This window comes from Drosophila tropicalis, mitochondrion (assembly GCF_018151085.1).
Source record: "Drosophila tropicalis strain SS mitochondrion, complete genome".
In the NCBI taxonomy this organism is placed as follows: domain Eukaryota; kingdom Metazoa; phylum Arthropoda; class Insecta; order Diptera; family Drosophilidae; genus Drosophila; species Drosophila tropicalis.
The window spans coordinates 1-15,966 of record NC_071247.1 but is presented as its reverse complement, the minus strand read 5'-3'; the positions used below and the strand labels follow the sequence as shown (position 1 = coordinate 15,966).

General features: G+C 21.7%; 13 protein-coding genes and 24 non-coding genes across 37 annotated transcripts; 14 read left to right on the top strand and 23 right to left on the bottom strand. All coding sequences in view use genetic code 5, as the record gives it.

The window, feature by feature from the left end:
* Window positions 1-1,056: 1,056 nt before the first annotated feature.
* rrn12 lies at window positions 1,057-1,841 on the top strand. Its single transcript has one exon. It is a non-coding gene; the product is annotated as a 12S ribosomal RNA (ribosomal RNA).
* Window positions 1,842-1,913, top strand: trnV. Its single transcript has one exon. It is a non-coding gene; the product is annotated as a tRNA-Val (tRNA).
* A 1-nt stretch (window position 1,914) lies between these two features.
* Window positions 1,915-3,235, top strand: rrn16. Its single transcript has one exon. It is a non-coding gene; the product is annotated as a 16S ribosomal RNA (ribosomal RNA).
* Window positions 3,236-3,237: 2 nt separating this feature from the next.
* trnL2 lies at window positions 3,238-3,301 on the top strand. Its single transcript has one exon. It is a non-coding gene; the product is annotated as a tRNA-Leu (tRNA).
* A 1-nt stretch (window position 3,302) lies between these two features.
* ND1 (NADH dehydrogenase subunit 1) lies at window positions 3,303-4,250 on the top strand. The gene has a single exon. The coding sequence runs from the start codon at window positions 3,303-3,305 to the stop codon at window positions 4,248-4,250; it is 948 nt and encodes a 315-aa protein (YP_010691354.1).
* Window positions 4,251-4,266: 16 nt separating this feature from the next.
* Window positions 4,267-4,333, bottom strand: trnS2. The gene has a single exon. It is a non-coding gene; the product is annotated as a tRNA-Ser (tRNA).
* CYTB (cytochrome b) lies at window positions 4,332-5,468 on the bottom strand. Its single transcript has one exon. It carries the CDS (start codon window positions 5,466-5,468, stop codon window positions 4,332-4,334), a length of 1,137 nt encoding a protein of 378 aa, YP_010691353.1.
* Window positions 5,468-5,992, bottom strand: ND6 (NADH dehydrogenase subunit 6). Its single transcript has one exon. The coding sequence runs from the start codon at window positions 5,990-5,992 to the stop codon at window positions 5,468-5,470; it is 525 nt and encodes a 174-aa protein (YP_010691352.1).
* Window positions 5,993-5,994: 2 nt separating this feature from the next.
* trnP lies at window positions 5,995-6,060 on the top strand. Its single transcript has one exon. It is a non-coding gene; the product is annotated as a tRNA-Pro (tRNA).
* trnT lies at window positions 6,061-6,125 on the bottom strand. The gene has a single exon. It is a non-coding gene; the product is annotated as a tRNA-Thr (tRNA).
* A 2-nt stretch (window positions 6,126-6,127) lies between these two features.
* ND4L (NADH dehydrogenase subunit 4L) lies at window positions 6,128-6,418 on the top strand. Its single transcript has one exon. It carries the CDS (start codon window positions 6,128-6,130, stop codon window positions 6,416-6,418), a length of 291 nt encoding a protein of 96 aa, YP_010691351.1.
* ND4 (NADH dehydrogenase subunit 4) lies at window positions 6,418-7,756 on the top strand. The gene has a single exon. A coding segment is annotated over exon 1 (1,339 nt).
* trnH lies at window positions 7,757-7,821 on the top strand. The gene has a single exon. It is a non-coding gene; the product is annotated as a tRNA-His (tRNA).
* On the top strand, window positions 7,822-9,556 carry ND5 (NADH dehydrogenase subunit 5). Its single transcript has one exon. A coding segment is annotated over exon 1 (1,735 nt).
* On the top strand, window positions 9,557-9,623 carry trnF. The gene has a single exon. It is a non-coding gene; the product is annotated as a tRNA-Phe (tRNA).
* An 18-nt stretch (window positions 9,624-9,641) lies between these two features.
* trnE lies at window positions 9,642-9,708 on the bottom strand. Its single transcript has one exon. It is a non-coding gene; the product is annotated as a tRNA-Glu (tRNA).
* trnS1 lies at window positions 9,709-9,776 on the bottom strand. The gene has a single exon. It is a non-coding gene; the product is annotated as a tRNA-Ser (tRNA).
* Window positions 9,777-9,842, bottom strand: trnN. Its single transcript has one exon. It is a non-coding gene; the product is annotated as a tRNA-Asn (tRNA).
* On the bottom strand, window positions 9,843-9,905 carry trnR. Its single transcript has one exon. It is a non-coding gene; the product is annotated as a tRNA-Arg (tRNA).
* Window positions 9,906-9,915: 10 nt separating this feature from the next.
* On the bottom strand, window positions 9,916-9,980 carry trnA. Its single transcript has one exon. It is a non-coding gene; the product is annotated as a tRNA-Ala (tRNA).
* Window positions 9,981-10,005: 25 nt separating this feature from the next.
* On the bottom strand, window positions 10,006-10,359 carry ND3 (NADH dehydrogenase subunit 3). The gene has a single exon. The coding sequence runs from the start codon at window positions 10,357-10,359 to the stop codon at window positions 10,006-10,008; it is 354 nt and encodes a 117-aa protein (YP_010691348.1).
* trnG lies at window positions 10,360-10,423 on the bottom strand. Its single transcript has one exon. It is a non-coding gene; the product is annotated as a tRNA-Gly (tRNA).
* Window positions 10,424-10,436: 13 nt separating this feature from the next.
* Window positions 10,437-11,225, bottom strand: COX3 (cytochrome c oxidase subunit III). Its single transcript has one exon. It carries the CDS (start codon window positions 11,223-11,225, stop codon window positions 10,437-10,439), a length of 789 nt encoding a protein of 262 aa, YP_010691347.1.
* Window positions 11,226-11,230: 5 nt separating this feature from the next.
* Window positions 11,231-11,905, bottom strand: ATP6 (ATP synthase F0 subunit 6). The gene has a single exon. It carries the CDS (start codon window positions 11,903-11,905, stop codon window positions 11,231-11,233), a length of 675 nt encoding a protein of 224 aa, YP_010691346.1.
* ATP8 (ATP synthase F0 subunit 8) lies at window positions 11,899-12,060 on the bottom strand. The gene has a single exon. The coding sequence runs from the start codon at window positions 12,058-12,060 to the stop codon at window positions 11,899-11,901; it is 162 nt and encodes a 53-aa protein (YP_010691345.1).
* trnD lies at window positions 12,061-12,127 on the bottom strand. The gene has a single exon. It is a non-coding gene; the product is annotated as a tRNA-Asp (tRNA).
* Window position 12,128: 1 nt separating this feature from the next.
* trnK lies at window positions 12,129-12,199 on the bottom strand. The gene has a single exon. It is a non-coding gene; the product is annotated as a tRNA-Lys (tRNA).
* On the bottom strand, window positions 12,200-12,887 carry COX2 (cytochrome c oxidase subunit II). Its single transcript has one exon. A coding segment is annotated over exon 1 (688 nt).
* Window positions 12,888-12,891: 4 nt separating this feature from the next.
* Window positions 12,892-12,957, bottom strand: trnL1. Its single transcript has one exon. It is a non-coding gene; the product is annotated as a tRNA-Leu (tRNA).
* Window positions 12,958-12,959: 2 nt separating this feature from the next.
* Window positions 12,960-14,495, bottom strand: COX1 (cytochrome c oxidase subunit I; the record flags this gene model as incomplete). Its single annotated transcript has 1 exon — window positions 12,960-14,495. A coding segment is annotated over one exon (1,536 nt), but the record flags the coding sequence as incomplete, so codon positions are not given.
* trnY lies at window positions 14,494-14,559 on the top strand. The gene has a single exon. It is a non-coding gene; the product is annotated as a tRNA-Tyr (tRNA).
* Window positions 14,560-14,562: 3 nt separating this feature from the next.
* Window positions 14,563-14,625, top strand: trnC. The gene has a single exon. It is a non-coding gene; the product is annotated as a tRNA-Cys (tRNA).
* On the bottom strand, window positions 14,618-14,683 carry trnW. Its single transcript has one exon. It is a non-coding gene; the product is annotated as a tRNA-Trp (tRNA).
* Window positions 14,682-15,707, bottom strand: ND2 (NADH dehydrogenase subunit 2). Its single transcript has one exon. It carries the CDS (start codon window positions 15,705-15,707, stop codon window positions 14,682-14,684), a length of 1,026 nt encoding a protein of 341 aa, YP_010691342.1.
* On the bottom strand, window positions 15,708-15,775 carry trnM. The gene has a single exon. It is a non-coding gene; the product is annotated as a tRNA-Met (tRNA).
* On the top strand, window positions 15,776-15,844 carry trnQ. Its single transcript has one exon. It is a non-coding gene; the product is annotated as a tRNA-Gln (tRNA).
* Window positions 15,845-15,874: 30 nt separating this feature from the next.
* On the bottom strand, window positions 15,875-15,939 carry trnI. Its single transcript has one exon. It is a non-coding gene; the product is annotated as a tRNA-Ile (tRNA).
* Between the last annotated feature and the right edge of the window lie 27 nt (window positions 15,940-15,966).

Here is a 15,966-nt window from a genome sequence, read left to right as displayed (position 1 = left end):
TTTTTTTTTGTGTATTTACTATTTTTTTTTTGAAATTTTACTTAATTAAAATATTAACTATTTTTAAATAAATAATACATTTTAGTATTTTTGTAAAGTTAATATAAAAATATTATTATATAATTAATTTTTTCTATATATATATATATGTTAAGTAAAATTACAACTATATATAAATATATAAATATATAATATTTTATTAAATATTTATATATTTATATAAATGTAATAAATATTAGATAAATCTTTATATATAGAATTAATTTATTTATATATATGAATTTTTGGATTGCGAAATTTTTTATTCTTTAATGTTAGCTATATAATAATATATTAAATATTTATATATATATAGATATCTATTAATCTAGAATAAGTATATCATTTTTTTTAAAAACAAATTTTTAAATTTTTTATAAAAAAGTTTATTAAATTTTCTTTTAAAAAATAAAAATTTTTAATAAAAAAAAAAAAAAAATAGTATGATTTTTTAATAATAATAAAATAACTATAATTTCAAATGCTTATTGACGTTATTATTATTATTATTATTTATTATTATAATAAATATTTATTAATTTTTAAAAAAAAAAATAATAAATTTATTTAAATATATTTTTTATAATAAATTTATTATTTTTAATAATTTTTTTGAAGTTTGGTTGGTATTAAAATAGTTATTATAATTAAAATTTAATTTAATAAAAAAAATGCTAAATTTTATTATTAATTAAATAAAAATAATTATTTTTATTTTGTATTTTTTTAATAATTTAATATTAAAGTATAATTATTTTTATTTAATTTGATTTTTATTGTAATTTTATAAAGATTTTTGTATTATTAGGGGATAATAATCAGATTTAGTGATTAAAAATAATTATTTTTATTTTAATTAAATAATAATAATTAATTTTATTAAAATTTAATTTATTAATTTAATTTTATAAAATTGTTAAATATTTTAATACATTTAATTTTTTATAATACAATTTATTTTTATTTAATATAAAATATATAAATAAAATAATTTTGTTTATAAATTATATTTTAACATTAAAGTTTTATTTTGGCTTGAAAATTTGTTATTAATTTGATTTATATGTAAATTTTTGTATGAATTTGTATTTATTTTAAAAATAAATATATTATATTTATTCGCAGTAATTAATATTATTAATTAAAGAAATTTAGAAATAGCAATATTAAAAAGTATTGGCAAAATTGGTGCCAGCAGTCGCGGTTACACCAATAATACAAATAAATTTTTTTAGTAAAAGTTAAATGATTATAAAATTAAATAAAATTAAATTTATTAGGTGAAATTTTAAATTTAAATTATTTATTTGTAAATAAATTGAAACTAAAAAATTTTAATTAAAAACTAGGATTAGATACCCTATTATTTAAAATGTAAAAAAAATTATTAAAGTAGTAGTAGTTATGTTCTTGAAACTTAAAAAATTTGGCGGTATTTTAATCTCTCCAGAGGAACCTGTTTTGTAATCGATAATCCACGATGGACCTTACTTAAGTTTGTATTCAGTTTATATACCGTCGTTATCAGAATATTTTATAAGAATAATAATATTCAATAATTTTTAAAAAAATTTATATCAGATCAAGGTGTAGCTTATATTTAAGTAATAATGGGTTACAATAAAAATATTTAAACGGATAAAATTATGAAAAAATTTTTGAAGGTGGATTTGGTAGTAAAATTATAAAGATAAATAATTTGATTATAGCTCTAAAATATGTACACATCGCCCGTCGCTCTTATTATTAAGGTAAGATAAGTCGTAACATAGTAGATGTACTGGAAAGTGTATCTAGAATGACAATTTAAAGCTTATTAAGTAAAGTATTTCATTTACATTGAAAAGATTTTTGTGCAAATCAATATAAATTGAATTAGATTTTATTTATTAATAATTTATATTTTTTTGTAAAATATTAAAAATAATTATAAAATATAAAGTTTTAGTATTGTTTAAAGAAAAAATAATTTTAATAATAGTTTAATAGTATTGTAAAAGAAAATTGAAATAATTTGAAAAAATTTTATTATAAAAGAAAATTTAATTTATTGTACCTTGTGTATCAGCGTTTATTAAATAAAAAATATTAATAAATATTTTTCTCGATTTTAAAAGAGTTAATATAATATAAAAGTTAATGTGATAAAATTATTTTAAATATTATATTAGAAATGAAATGTTATTCGTTTTTAAAGGTATCTAGTTTTTCAAGAAATAAATTTAATTTAGAAATTATAAATTTATTTTAAAAATTTTTTAATAAAATAATTTATAATTTTAATATTTTATGGGATAAGCTATAAAATAAATTTTTAAAAATAATAAATAAATTTAATAAATATATGCTTAGAATTAGCAATTGTTAATAATTATGTTATAATTTATTTTATAAATAAAATTATTTATTAAATTTTAATTATTTATTGAAATATTAATTTTAATTATTAAAATTAAGTAATAATGATAAAATTAGTATATTATATTGTAAAAATAAATTTTAATGATAAGTTTAAATAAAGAATTCGGCAAAAATAATGTTCGCCTGTTTAACAAAAACATGTCTTTTTGAAATAAATTTAAAGTCTAACCTGCCCACTGAATTTTTAAATGGCCGCAGTATTCTAACTGTGCAAAGGTAGCATAATCATTAGTCTTTTAATTGAAGGCTGGAATGAATGGTTGGACGAAATATTAACTGTTTCATTTAAAATTTTTATAGAATTTTATTTTTTAGTCAAAAAGCTAAAATTTATTTAAAAGACGAGAAGACCCTATAAATCTTTATATTTTGTTTATTTTAATTGTAAAGATTTTTTTTATTATAATAAATTAAAATATTTTATTGGGGTGATAATAAAATTTAATAAACTTTTAATTTTAAAACCATTAATTTATGAATAATTGATCCATTAATAATGATTAAAAATTTAAGTTACTTTAGGGATAACAGCGTAATTTTTTTGGAGAGTTCTTATCGATAAAAAAGATTGCGACCTCGATGTTGGATTAAGATATAATTTTGGGTGTAGCCGTTCAAATTTTAAGTCTGTTCGACTTTTAAATTCTTACATGATCTGAGTTCAAACCGGCGTAAGCCAGGTTGGTTTCTATCTTTAAAAAATTGTAATATTTTAGTACGAAAGGACCAAATATTAAAATAATTATATTTTAAAAAAGAATATTATTAATAATAAAAACTATTTTGGCAGATTAGTGCAATAAATTTAGAATTTATTTATGTAATATTATTACAAATAGTACTTGTTTTATATAGAATTAATTTTATCATTTATTGGAAGTTTATTACTAATTATTTGTGTATTAGTAAGAGTAGCATTTTTAACTTTGTTAGAACGTAAGGTATTAGGATATATTCAAATTCGTAAGGGTCCTAATAAAGTTGGATTAATAGGAGTTCCTCAACCTTTTTGTGATGCAATTAAATTATTTACTAAGGAACAAACTTATCCTTTATTATCAAATTATTTAAGATATTATATTTCTCCTATTTTTTCTTTATTTTTATCTTTGTTTGTTTGGATATGTATACCTTTTTTTGTTAAGTTATATTCTTTTAATTTAGGAGGTTTATTTTTTTTATGTTGTACTAGATTAGGTGTTTATACTGTAATAGTAGCTGGTTGATCTTCTAATTCAAATTATGCCTTATTAGGAGGATTGCGGGCAGTTGCTCAAACAATTTCTTATGAAGTTAGTTTAGCTTTAATTTTATTATCTTTTGTATTTTTAATTGGAAGATATAATATTTTATATTTTTATTATTATCAAATTTATATATGATTTTTAGTCATTTTATTTCCTATGGCTTTAGTATGATTAACTATTTCTTTAGCAGAAACTAATCGAACTCCATTTGATTTTGCAGAAGGAGAATCTGAATTAGTTTCTGGGTTTAATGTAGAATATAGAAGAGGAGGATTTGCTTTAATTTTTTTAGCTGAATATTCTAGAATTTTATTTATAAGAATATTATTTAGAGTAATTTTTTTAGGTTGTGATGTATTTAATTTATTATTTTATGTAAAATTAATATTTATTTCCTTTGTATTTATTTGAGCTCGGGGAACTTTACCTCGATTTCGTTATGATAAATTAATATATTTAGCTTGAAAGTGTTTTTTATCTTTTTCTTTAAATTATTTATTATTTTTTATTGGATTTAAAATTTTATTATTTTCTTTATTATAGTGAATTTGTTTTAGTAAAGTTAATAGAAAATAAAATTTCTATCTTATGTTTTCAAAACATATGCTTATTCAAGCTCATTAACTAATTTAGTAAATTATCTCATCATTTATTAATTAAAGGGTTGATAATATAATATAAAAAATAAATAACTGTTAAAATTTGTCCAAGTAATACATAAGGTTCTTCTACTGGTCGGGCTCCAATTCATGTTAATAAAATTACTGTTACTACTATAATTCAAAATAAAATTTGATTAATAGGATAAAATTGAATTCCTCGAAATTTTCTTAAATTATAAAAGGGTAAAATTATTAAAATTGCAATTGATAAAACAAGAGCAATTACTCCTCCTAATTTATTAGGAATAGATCGTAAAATAGCGTAAGCAAATAAAAAGTATCATTCAGGTTGAATATGAGCTGGTGTAACTAAAGGATTAGCAGGAATAAAATTATCTGGATCTCCTAATAAATAAGGGTTAATTAAAACTAATGAAATTAATAAAGTAATTATAATAATAAATCCTACAATATCCTTAAATGTAAAATATGGGTGAAAAGGAATTTTATCAATATTAGAGTTTAATCCAATAGGATTTCTTGATCCTGTTTGATGTAAGAATAATAAATGAATTATTACTATAGCTAAAACAATAAACGGTAAAATAAAGTGAAAGGTAAAAAATCGAGTTAAAGTTGCATTATCTACAGCAAATCCTCCTCATACTCATTGTACTAAATCTAATCCTAAATAAGGAATAGCTGATAATAAATTAGTAATAACTGTTGCTCCTCAAAAAGATATTTGTCCTCAAGGTAATACGTATCCTATAAAAGCTGTTCCTATTACTAAGAATAAAATAATAACCCCAATTATTCATGTAGGGGTAAATAAATAAGATCCGTAATATATTCCTCGACCTACATGTAAATAAATACAAATAAAAAAAAATGATGCTCCATTAGCGTGTAGTGTTCGTAATAATCATCCATAATTAACATCTCGACAAATATGATTAACTCTATAAAAAGCTAAATTAACATCTGCTGTATAATGTATTGCTAAAAATAGTCCTGTAAGAATTTGAATAATTAAACATAATCCTAATAATGAACCAAAATTTCATCATGCTGAAATATTAATAGGAGCAGGTAAATCAACTAACGCATTGGTTGCAATTTTAAAAAGGGGGTGAGAAGATCGTAAAGGTTTATTCATTAATTTATTATTCGAAGAGGGCCTTTAAATAATTTTGTAATTTTAACTACAACAATTAAAGTAATTAATAAATAATTTATTAATAAAATTGTAATAAAATTAGTTGGAAAATTATAAAGTTTATTTAATGATAAAGAATTTTCTAAAAAATATGAATTTAAATTAAAAATTGATTCTATTTCATTATTTATAAAAAAAAATGAAATAGAAGTTTTATCAATAAAAAAAGAAATTATAGTAAAAATAAATATTAAAAAAAATGAAAATAAAGTTAATTTAATTGATAGATTAAATATTTCATTTGATGCTAAAGAAGTAACATAAATAAATAAAACTAGTATTCCTCCTAAAAAAATTAAAAATAAAATATAAGAGTATCAAAATCTTTTAGTTATTAAACCGGCAATTAAACAAATTAAAACTGTTTGAATTAATAAAGTTAATCCTATTGCTAAAGGGTGAATTATATTAATAAAAATAATTGATGTGGTTAAAATTAAAGAATATAAAAATAATTGAAGAATATCAAGAGGTAGTTTATTTAAAATATTAATTTTGGGGATTAATGAAAAAGAAATTTCTTTTCTCTTGAAGTTTTAAAAGAAATAATCTTATTTTTGATTTACAAGACCAATGTTTTTATTAAACTATTAAAACTAATGATTATATTTTTATATTGAAGTTTACCAATAATTTTATTAATTTTAGGATTATTTTGTTTTGTTTCTAATCGGAAGCATTTACTTTCAATATTATTAAGTTTAGAATTTATTGTTTTAATATTATTTTTTTTGTTATTTATTTATTTAAATTTATTAAATTATGAAAATTATTTTAGAATAATATTTTTAACTTTTAGAGTATGTGAAGGGGCATTAGGTTTATCAATTTTAGTTTCAATAATTCGTACTCATGGAAATGATTATTTTCAATCTTTTAGAATTATATAATGTTAAAATTAGTATTTTTTTTAATTTTTTTAAGTCCTTTATGTTTAATCAATAATATGTATTGAATGGTACAAATTTTATTATTTTTAATTAGATTTGTATTTTTATTAATAAATAATTTTATAAATTATTGATCAGAAATTTCTTATTTTTTAGGGAGAGATATGCTTTCTTATGGTTTAATTATATTAAGTTTATGAATTTGTTCATTAATATTATTAGCTAGAGAAAGAGTTAATAAATATAATAATTATAAAAATTTATTTTTATTAAATGTAGTTTTATTATTATTATTGTTAATTTTAACTTTTAGAAGAATAAATTTATTTATATTTTATTTATTTTTTGAAAGAAGATTAATTCCTACATTATTTTTAATTTTAGGTTGGGGATATCAGCCTGAACGGTTACAAGCTGGAATTTATTTGTTATTTTATACTTTATTAGTTTCTTTACCTATATTAATTGGTATTTTTTATCTAATGAATAAAATGGGTACAATAAATTTTTATTTAATAAATAATTTTATATTTAATTATGATTTACTTTATTTTTGTATATTATGCGCGTTTTTAGTTAAAATACCTATATTTTTAGTTCATTTATGATTACCAAAAGCTCATGTCGAAGCTCCTGTTTCTGGATCAATAATTTTAGCCGGAATTATATTAAAATTAGGAGGTTATGGGTTATTACGAGTATTATCTATTTTACAGTTAATAAATTTAAAATATGGATTTATTTGAATTAGAATTAGATTAGTTGGAGGAGTTTTAGTTAGATTTGTTTGTTTACGTCAAACAGATTTAAAGGCTTTAATTGCTTATTCTTCAGTAGCTCATATAGGAATTGTATTAGCAGGATTATTAGTAATAAGATATTGAGGATTAAGAGGTTCTTATACTTTAATAATTGGTCATGGATTATGTTCATCTGGATTGTTTTGTTTAGCTAATATTTCTTATGAGCGGTTAGGAAGACGAAGATTATTAATTAATAAGGGTTTATTAAATTTTATGCCTGCTATAGCATTATGATGATTTTTATTAAGTTCAGCTAATATAGCAGCTCCTGTTACATTAAATTTGTTAGGGGAAATTTCTTTATTAAATAGAATTGTTTCTTGATCATGAGTTTCTATAATTATACTATCTTTATTATCTTTTTTTAGAGCTGCTTATTCGTTATATTTATATTCTTTTAGTCAACATGGAAAAATTTTTTCAGGTGTTTATTCATTTAGTAATGGTAAAATTCGTGAATATTTATTATTATTGTTACATTGATTACCTTTAAATTTATTAATTTTAAAAAGAGATATAAGTATGTTGTGATTATATTTAAATAGTTTAAAAAAAATACTAATTTGTGGTGTTAGTGATATGAGTTATTCATTTTAGATCGTGAAATATTTATCAATTTGTAGAATTAGATTTGTAAGTTTAATTTCTATTAGATTATCTTGTTTTTTTTTTAGATTAAATTTTTTATTAAATAATTTAGTTTATTTTATTGAATGGGAGGTAATTTCATTAAATTCTATAAGAATTGTAATGACTTTATTATTTGATTGAATAAGTTTATTATTTATATCTTTTGTTTTAATAATTGCTTCTTTAGTAATTTTTTATAGAAAGGAATATATAAGAAGAGATGAAAATATTAATCGTTTTATTATATTAGTTTTGATATTTGTTTTATCTATAATATTATTAATTATTAGTCCTAATTTAATTAGAATTTTATTAGGATGAGATGGTCTTGGATTAGTTTCTTATTGTTTAGTAATTTATTTTCAAAATGTAAAATCTTATAATGCTGGAATATTAACTGCGTTATCTAATCGAATTGGAGATGTAGCTTTATTATTAGCTATTGCTTGAATATTAAATTATGGAAGATGAAATTATGTATTTTATTTAGAAGTTATACAAAATGAATTTGAAATAATAGTAATTGGTAGTTTAGTTATATTGGCTGCTATAACTAAAAGAGCTCAAATTCCTTTTTCTTCGTGGTTACCTGCTGCGATAGCTGCTCCTACTCCTGTTTCAGCATTAGTTCATTCATCTACTTTAGTAACTGCTGGAGTTTATTTATTAATTCGATTTAATATTTTATTAAGAAATTCATGATTAGGACAATTATTATTATTATTATCAGGATTAACTATATTTATAGCTGGGATAGGGGCTAATTTTGAATTTGATTTAAAAAAAATTATTGCTTTATCAACTTTAAGTCAATTAGGTTTAATAATAAGTATTTTATCAATAGGTTTTTATAAATTAGCTATATTTCATTTATTAACTCATGCTTTATTTAAGGCATTATTATTCATATGTGCAGGAGCTATTATTCATAATATAAATAATAATCAAGATATTCGGTTAATAGGGGGTTTAAGAATTCATATACCTTTAACTTCAATGTGTTTTAATGTTTCTAATTTAGCTTTATGTGGGATACCTTTTTTAGCAGGATTTTATTCAAAGGATATAATTTTAGAAATAGTTTTAATTAGTAACATTAATATATTTTCATTTTTTTTATATTTTTTTTCTACTGGATTAACAGTAAGTTATTCTTTTCGACTAGTTTATTATTCTATAACAGGAGATTTAAATTGTGGGAGATTAAATATATTAAATGATGAAGGTTGAATTATATTACGAGGTATAATAGGATTATTAATTATAAGAATTGTAGGGGGTAGAATATTAAATTGATTAATTTTTCCTTATCCTTATATAATTTGTTTACCAATTTATATAAAATTATTAACATTGTTTGTTTGTATTTTTGGTGGTTTATTTGGTTATTTAATTTCTATAGGAAAATTATACAGATTAAATAAATCTTTTTTATATTATAAGATTTCAAGTTTTTTAGGTTCAATATGATTTATACCTTATATTAGAACTTATGGAATAATTTTTTATCCTTTAAATTATGGTCAAATTGTAGTTAAAAGTTTTGATCAAGGTTGGTCAGAGTATTTTGGGGGTCAACATTTATATCAAAAATTAGTTAATTATTCTCAAATTTTATTTATTATACATAATAATAGTTTAAAAATTTATTTATTATTATTTGTATTTTGAGTTTTAATTTTGTTTAATTTTTTATTATTTTTATATTCAAATAGCTTATATATTAGAGTATGACATTGAAGATGTTATGGAGATTAGATAATCTTTGAATATAGTGAATTATATTTAGTAATTTATAAAAATATAGTATTTTATTTCTACAATGAAAATGTAGGGTTTTATTTAAACTATATAAACAGAAGTATAAATGGAATTTAACCATTAAAAGAAAAAAGTTAGCAGCTTTTACTTGATCACCATACTTCCTTAATTGGAGTTAATTACTCAATTATATCATTAACAGTGATAGGCCTCTTTTTGGCTTCAATTAAAGAATAAGGGTAAATTTACCTAAGATTAGGTCGAAACTAAATGCAATATATCGCTTCATATTCTTTGTATTAATAAGGTAGATTGAATATTCAATACTTTTTGAATGCAAATCAAATGTTATAATTAACTACAACCCTATATATATATATATATATATATATATTAATTTGATCAATTTAACATTCCTTGATTTCATTCATGGTATAGTCCAATCAATAAAATTAAAATAAAAATAATTGAAGTAATTCTTCAAATTAATAAATTTGAAAATTTTAAAATAATAATTATGGGTAAAATTAAGGCGATTTCTACATCAAAAATTAAAAAAATAATTGTGATTAAAAAAAATCGTAAGGAAAAAGGTAATCGAGATGAGGATTTAGGATCAAATCCACATTCAAAGGGTGATCTTTTTTCTCGATCTACTAAAGTTTTTTTTGAAAGAATGGAAGCTAAAAGTATTACAACTATTGAGATAATAAAAATTACAGAACCAATAAAAATAATTGAAAAAATTATCTATACTATTATTAATAGACCTTATGATTGGAAGTCAAATATACTTTTATACTATATAGATTATAATAAATTAATTACCCTCCTCATCAGTAAATTGTAATATAAAGGAATAATCAAACTACATCAACAAAATGTCAGTATCATGCTGCAGCTTCAAATCCAAAATGATGATTTTTAGAAAAATGATTATTTAAGTGACGTAATAAACAAATTAATAAAAATGTTGTTCCAATTAAAACATGAATTCCATGAAATCCTGTAGCCATATAAAAAGTTGATCCATAAACTGAATCTGCAATTGTAAATGGTGCTTCGATATATTCGTAAGCTTGAAGAATTGTAAAATAAACTCCTAATAAAACAGTAAAAAATAATCCTTGAGTTGTTTGTGAATGATTACTTTCTATTAAACTATGATGTGCTCAAGTAACTGTTACTCCTGATGCTAATAAAATTGCTGTATTTAATAAAGGAATTTGGAATGGATTAAATGAAATAATTCCCATAGGAGGTCAAGATGCTCCTAATTCGATTGCTGGAGATAGACTTCTATGAAAAAAAGCTCAAAAAAATCTTACAAAGAATAAAACTTCTGATAAGATAAATAAAATTATTCCTCATCGTAATCCAATTGTTACTGCATAAGTATGTAATCCTTGATATGTTCCTTCACGAGATACGTCTCGTCATCATTGATAAACAGTTAAAATTGTAATAATATTACCTAAAAAAAATAATGAAATATCATATTGATGAAATCATTTTACTATACCTGATACAGTTGTTATTGCTCCAATAGCTCCTGTTAAAGGTCAAGGGCTATAATCAACTAAATGAAAGGGGTGATTTGAATGTGTAGACATTATAATTAGTTTACTTCTCTAGAATATAGGGTTCTTAAAACTGCAAATACATAAGATTGGATTATAGCAACTGCTGATTCTAATACTAATAAAGCGATTTGTACAATTAATAAAAATGTTACTAAAAATGCTGATATAGCAGGACCAGTATTTCCTAATAATGTTAATAATAAATGTCCGGCAATTATATTTGCTGTTAATCGTACTGCTAAAGTTCCTGGACGAATAACATTTCTAATAGTTTCAATACATACTATAAAAGGTATTAAAATAGCAGGAGTTCCTTGAGGTACTAAATGAGCAAATATATGTTGAGTGTGATTAATTCATCCATAAATTATAAAACATAATCATAAAGGTAAAGCAAGAGATAATGTTAATGTTAAATGACTTGTTGAAGTAAAAATATAAGGGAATAATCCTATAAAATTATTGAATAAAATTAATGAAAATAATGAAATAAAAATAAATGTCGATCCATTATGTCCTGAAGGTCCTAATAATGTTTTAAATTCTTTATGAAGAGTTAAGAGAATTGTGTTTCAAAAGATATTATATCGAGAAGGTATTAATCAGTAAATTGAAGGAATTATTAAAAGTCCTAGAAATGTTCTTAATCAGTTTAATGATAAACCAAAAATTGCTGAAGGATCAAATACAGAAAATAAGTTTGTTATCATTTTCAATTTATTGAATTTAAATTAATATTTTTTAATTCATTAGATTTAGGTGATGAAGGTAAATAAGAGTAATAATTAATTGAACAAAATAAAATAAATGTAATAGAAAAAATAATAAATAAAAATAATCATCTAATAGGGGCTATTTGTGGAATTAAAAAATATTAAAAATTTAATAATTTTAGTTTGACATACTAATGTTATAGCTTTAACTAATTTTTTACCATTAGAAGTAATCGCTAATTTACTATTGAATGGTTTAAGAGACCAGTACTTGCTTTCAGTCATCTAATGAAGAATTTATATTATTAGAAATTCATTTAATAAAATAATTTACAGGAACACTTTCAATTACAATAGGTATAAAACTATGATTTGCTCCACAAATTTCTGAACATTGACCGTAAAAAAGTCCTGGTCGATTAATAAAAAAATTTGTTTGATTAAGTCGTCCTGGGGTTCCATCAACCTTTACCCCTAAGGCAGGAATAGTTCATGAATGAATTACATCTGCAGCAGTTACTAAAATTCGAATTTGAGAATTTATTGGTAAAACTACTCGATTATCAACATCTAAAAGACGAAATCCATCAGTTGCTAATTCATTAGTTGGGATTATATATGAATCAAATTCAATATTATTAAAGTCTGAATATTCATAACTTCAGTATCATTGGTGACCAATACTTTTTAAAGTAACAGAAGGTTCATTAATTTCATCTAAAAGGTATAAAAGTCGTAATGAGGGAAGAGCAATAAATAATAAAATAATAGCTGGGAGAATAGTTCAAATTATTTCAATTAATTGTCCGTGTAATAAAAATCGATTAATATATGAATTAAAAAATAATATAAATATTAAATATCCTACTAAAACAGTGATTATTACTAAAATCAATAATGCATGATCATGAAAAAAAATTAATTGTTCTATTAAAGGAGATGCTCTATCTTGTAAACCTAAATTAGCTCATGTAGACATTTGTTTCTAATAAAAGTAAAATACTTTATATATGGAGCTTAAATCCATTGCACTAATCTGCCATATTAGAAATTAATTAGTTAATAAAGGTAATTCAGAATAACTATGTTCAGCAGGAGGAGTGTTTTGGTATCATTCAATAGAAGAATTTAATTGAATTGGGTAAATTACTTGTCGTTGAGATACTAAACTTTCTCAAATAATAAAAAAGAAAAATAAAATTCCTAATAATGAAATTGAAGAACCAATTGTAGACACAATATTTCATGTAGTATAAGCATCTGGATAATCAGAATATCGTCGAGGCATTCCTGCTAATCCTAAAAAATGTTGAGGGAAAAATGTTAAATTTACCCCAATGAATATAATAATAAATTGACTTTTTAATCATTTGGCGTTTAAAGTTAATCCTGTAAATAAAGGGTATCAATGGATAAATCCTGCTATAATAGCAAATACAGCTCCTATTGATAAAACATAGTGAAAATGAGCAACTACATAATAAGTATCATGTAAAATAATATCTACTGAAGAATTAGCTAAAACTACTCCGGTTAATCCTCCTACAGTAAATAAAAATACAAATCCTAAAGCTCAAAGAATTGCAGGAGAATAAGATAATTGAGTTCCATGTAATGTGGCTAATCAACTAAAAATTTTAATTCCAGTTGGTACAGCAATAATTATAGTTGCAGATGTAAAGTAAGCTCGGGTATCTACATCTATTCCTACAGTAAATATATGATGAGCTCATACAATAAATCCTAATAATCCAATTGCTAATATAGCATAAATTATTCCTAAAGACCCAAATGTTTCCTTTTTACCTGATTCTTGACTAATAATATGAGAAATTATTCCAAATCCGGGTAAAATTAAAATATAAACTTCTGGATGACCAAAAAATCAAAATAAGTGTTGGTATAAAATAGGATCTCCTCCTCCAGCAGGGTCAAAAAAAGAAGTATTTAAATTTCGATCTGTTAATAATATCGTAATAGCTCCTGCTAAAACCGGTAAAGATAATAATAATAATAAAGCTGTAATTACAACTGATCAAACAAATAAAGGTATTCGATCAAGAGTAATTCCTGTAGATCGTATATTAATTACTGTAGTAATAAAATTTACAGCCCCTAAAATTGAAGAAATTCCGGCTAAATGTAAAGAGAAAATAGCCAGATCAACTGAAGCTCCCCCATGAGCAATTCCTGCTGATAAAGGTGGGTAAACTGTTCAACCTGTTCCAGCTCCATTTTCAACTATACTTCTTACTAATAAAAGAGATAAAGCAGGAGGAAGAAGTCAAAAACTTATATTATTTATTCGAGGGAAAGCTATATCAGGTGCTCCTAATATAAGAGGTACTAATCAATTTCCAAATCCTCCAATTATAATAGGTATTACTATGAAAAAAATCATAATAAAAGCGTGAGCTGTAACAATTACATTATAAATTTGATCATCACCAATTAACGCTCCAGGGTGTCCAAGTTCGGCTCGAATTAAAATTCTTAGAGATGTTCCTACTATTCCGGCTCATGCTCCAAAAATAAAATATAATGTTCCAATATCCTTATGATTTGTTGAAAATAACCATTGTCGCGATTAAGTGGCTGAAGTTTAGGCGATAGATTGTAAATCTATTTATAAGAATATTTCTTCTTAATCAATTGGTCTTATAGTCAATAATGACATCAAACTGCAATTTTGAAGGAGTAAATATTTACTAAGGCTTAAAGGAATTCCTATATTTACAGCTTTGAAGGCTATTAGTTTATTTAACTTAAAGCCTTATAACATTAAATAAAATAGTGAAATTAAAAATAAACCAAAAATAGAAAAAAAAGAAAGAATTAAAAATAGGTTTATTAAAAAATTATTAATTTGAAAGTTAATTATTCAATTATTTTCATAATAATTTAGTATAAAAGCTGAGTAACAAATTCGTAAATAAAAAAATAAAGTAATTAATGTTATTATTATTATAATTATTAATTGAGCGTATTGATTACAAAAAGTTAGTTCTTGAATTACAATTCATTTAGGTAAAAATCCTAAAAAAGGAGGTAATCCTCCTAAAGATAAAAAATTTATAAATAAAGTAAATTTTAAAATTTTTCTATTAAAAAATCTTGAAAATAGCTGATTTAAATGAAATAATTTTAATAAATTAAATATAAAAGTTAATACAATTGAAAGAAAAAAATAAAAAGAAAAATAAGTTAATCAAATTGATTTATTTATTATTAATGCACTTAATATTCAACCTAAATGATTAATGGAAGAAAAAGCTATTAATTTTCGTAAAGATGTTTGATTTAATCCTCCAATAGCTCCAACAATAACAGAAAGAATTACACTAACTAATAAAAGATTTTTAATATTTAAATAAGAAATTAATATTAAGGGTGCAATTTTTTGTCAAGTTATTAGTAATAAGGCATTTATTCATGTTAATCCGTCTATTATATTAGGAAATCAAAAATGAAAAGGAGCGGCCCCTCTTTTTATTAATAAGGCTGATATTATAATTATAGATGTAAAAGATTCATTAATTTCACTGTTTACATTATTTTTTAATATTAATAAAATAATAGAAAATAATAAAACTGTTGACGCCAACGCTTGGGTTAAAAAATATTTTAAAGAAGCTTCAGTAGATACTAAATTATTATTATCTCTTATTAGGGGGATAAAAGATAACAAATTAATTTCTAAACCTATTCAAGCTCCTAACCAAGAGTTAGAAGTTACTGTGATTAATGTTCCAATAATTATAATTGAGATAAATAAAATTTTTGAAGAATTATTAAAAATTAAAAAGAAAAGGATTATAACCTTTATAAATGGGGTATGAACCCAGTAGCTTAATTAGCTTATCTTTTTATACTTTGGTGTATGATGCACAAAAGTTTTTGAAACTTTTAGAAATAGTTTAATTCTATTAGGTATAAAACCTTTTTAAAAAAAACAATAAAATCAACTAATGAATGTAGAATACTACATAATTTACCCTATCAAGGTAATCCTTTTTATCAGGCAATTCATTATCAAAGGATTCACGCTTATTTTTTTT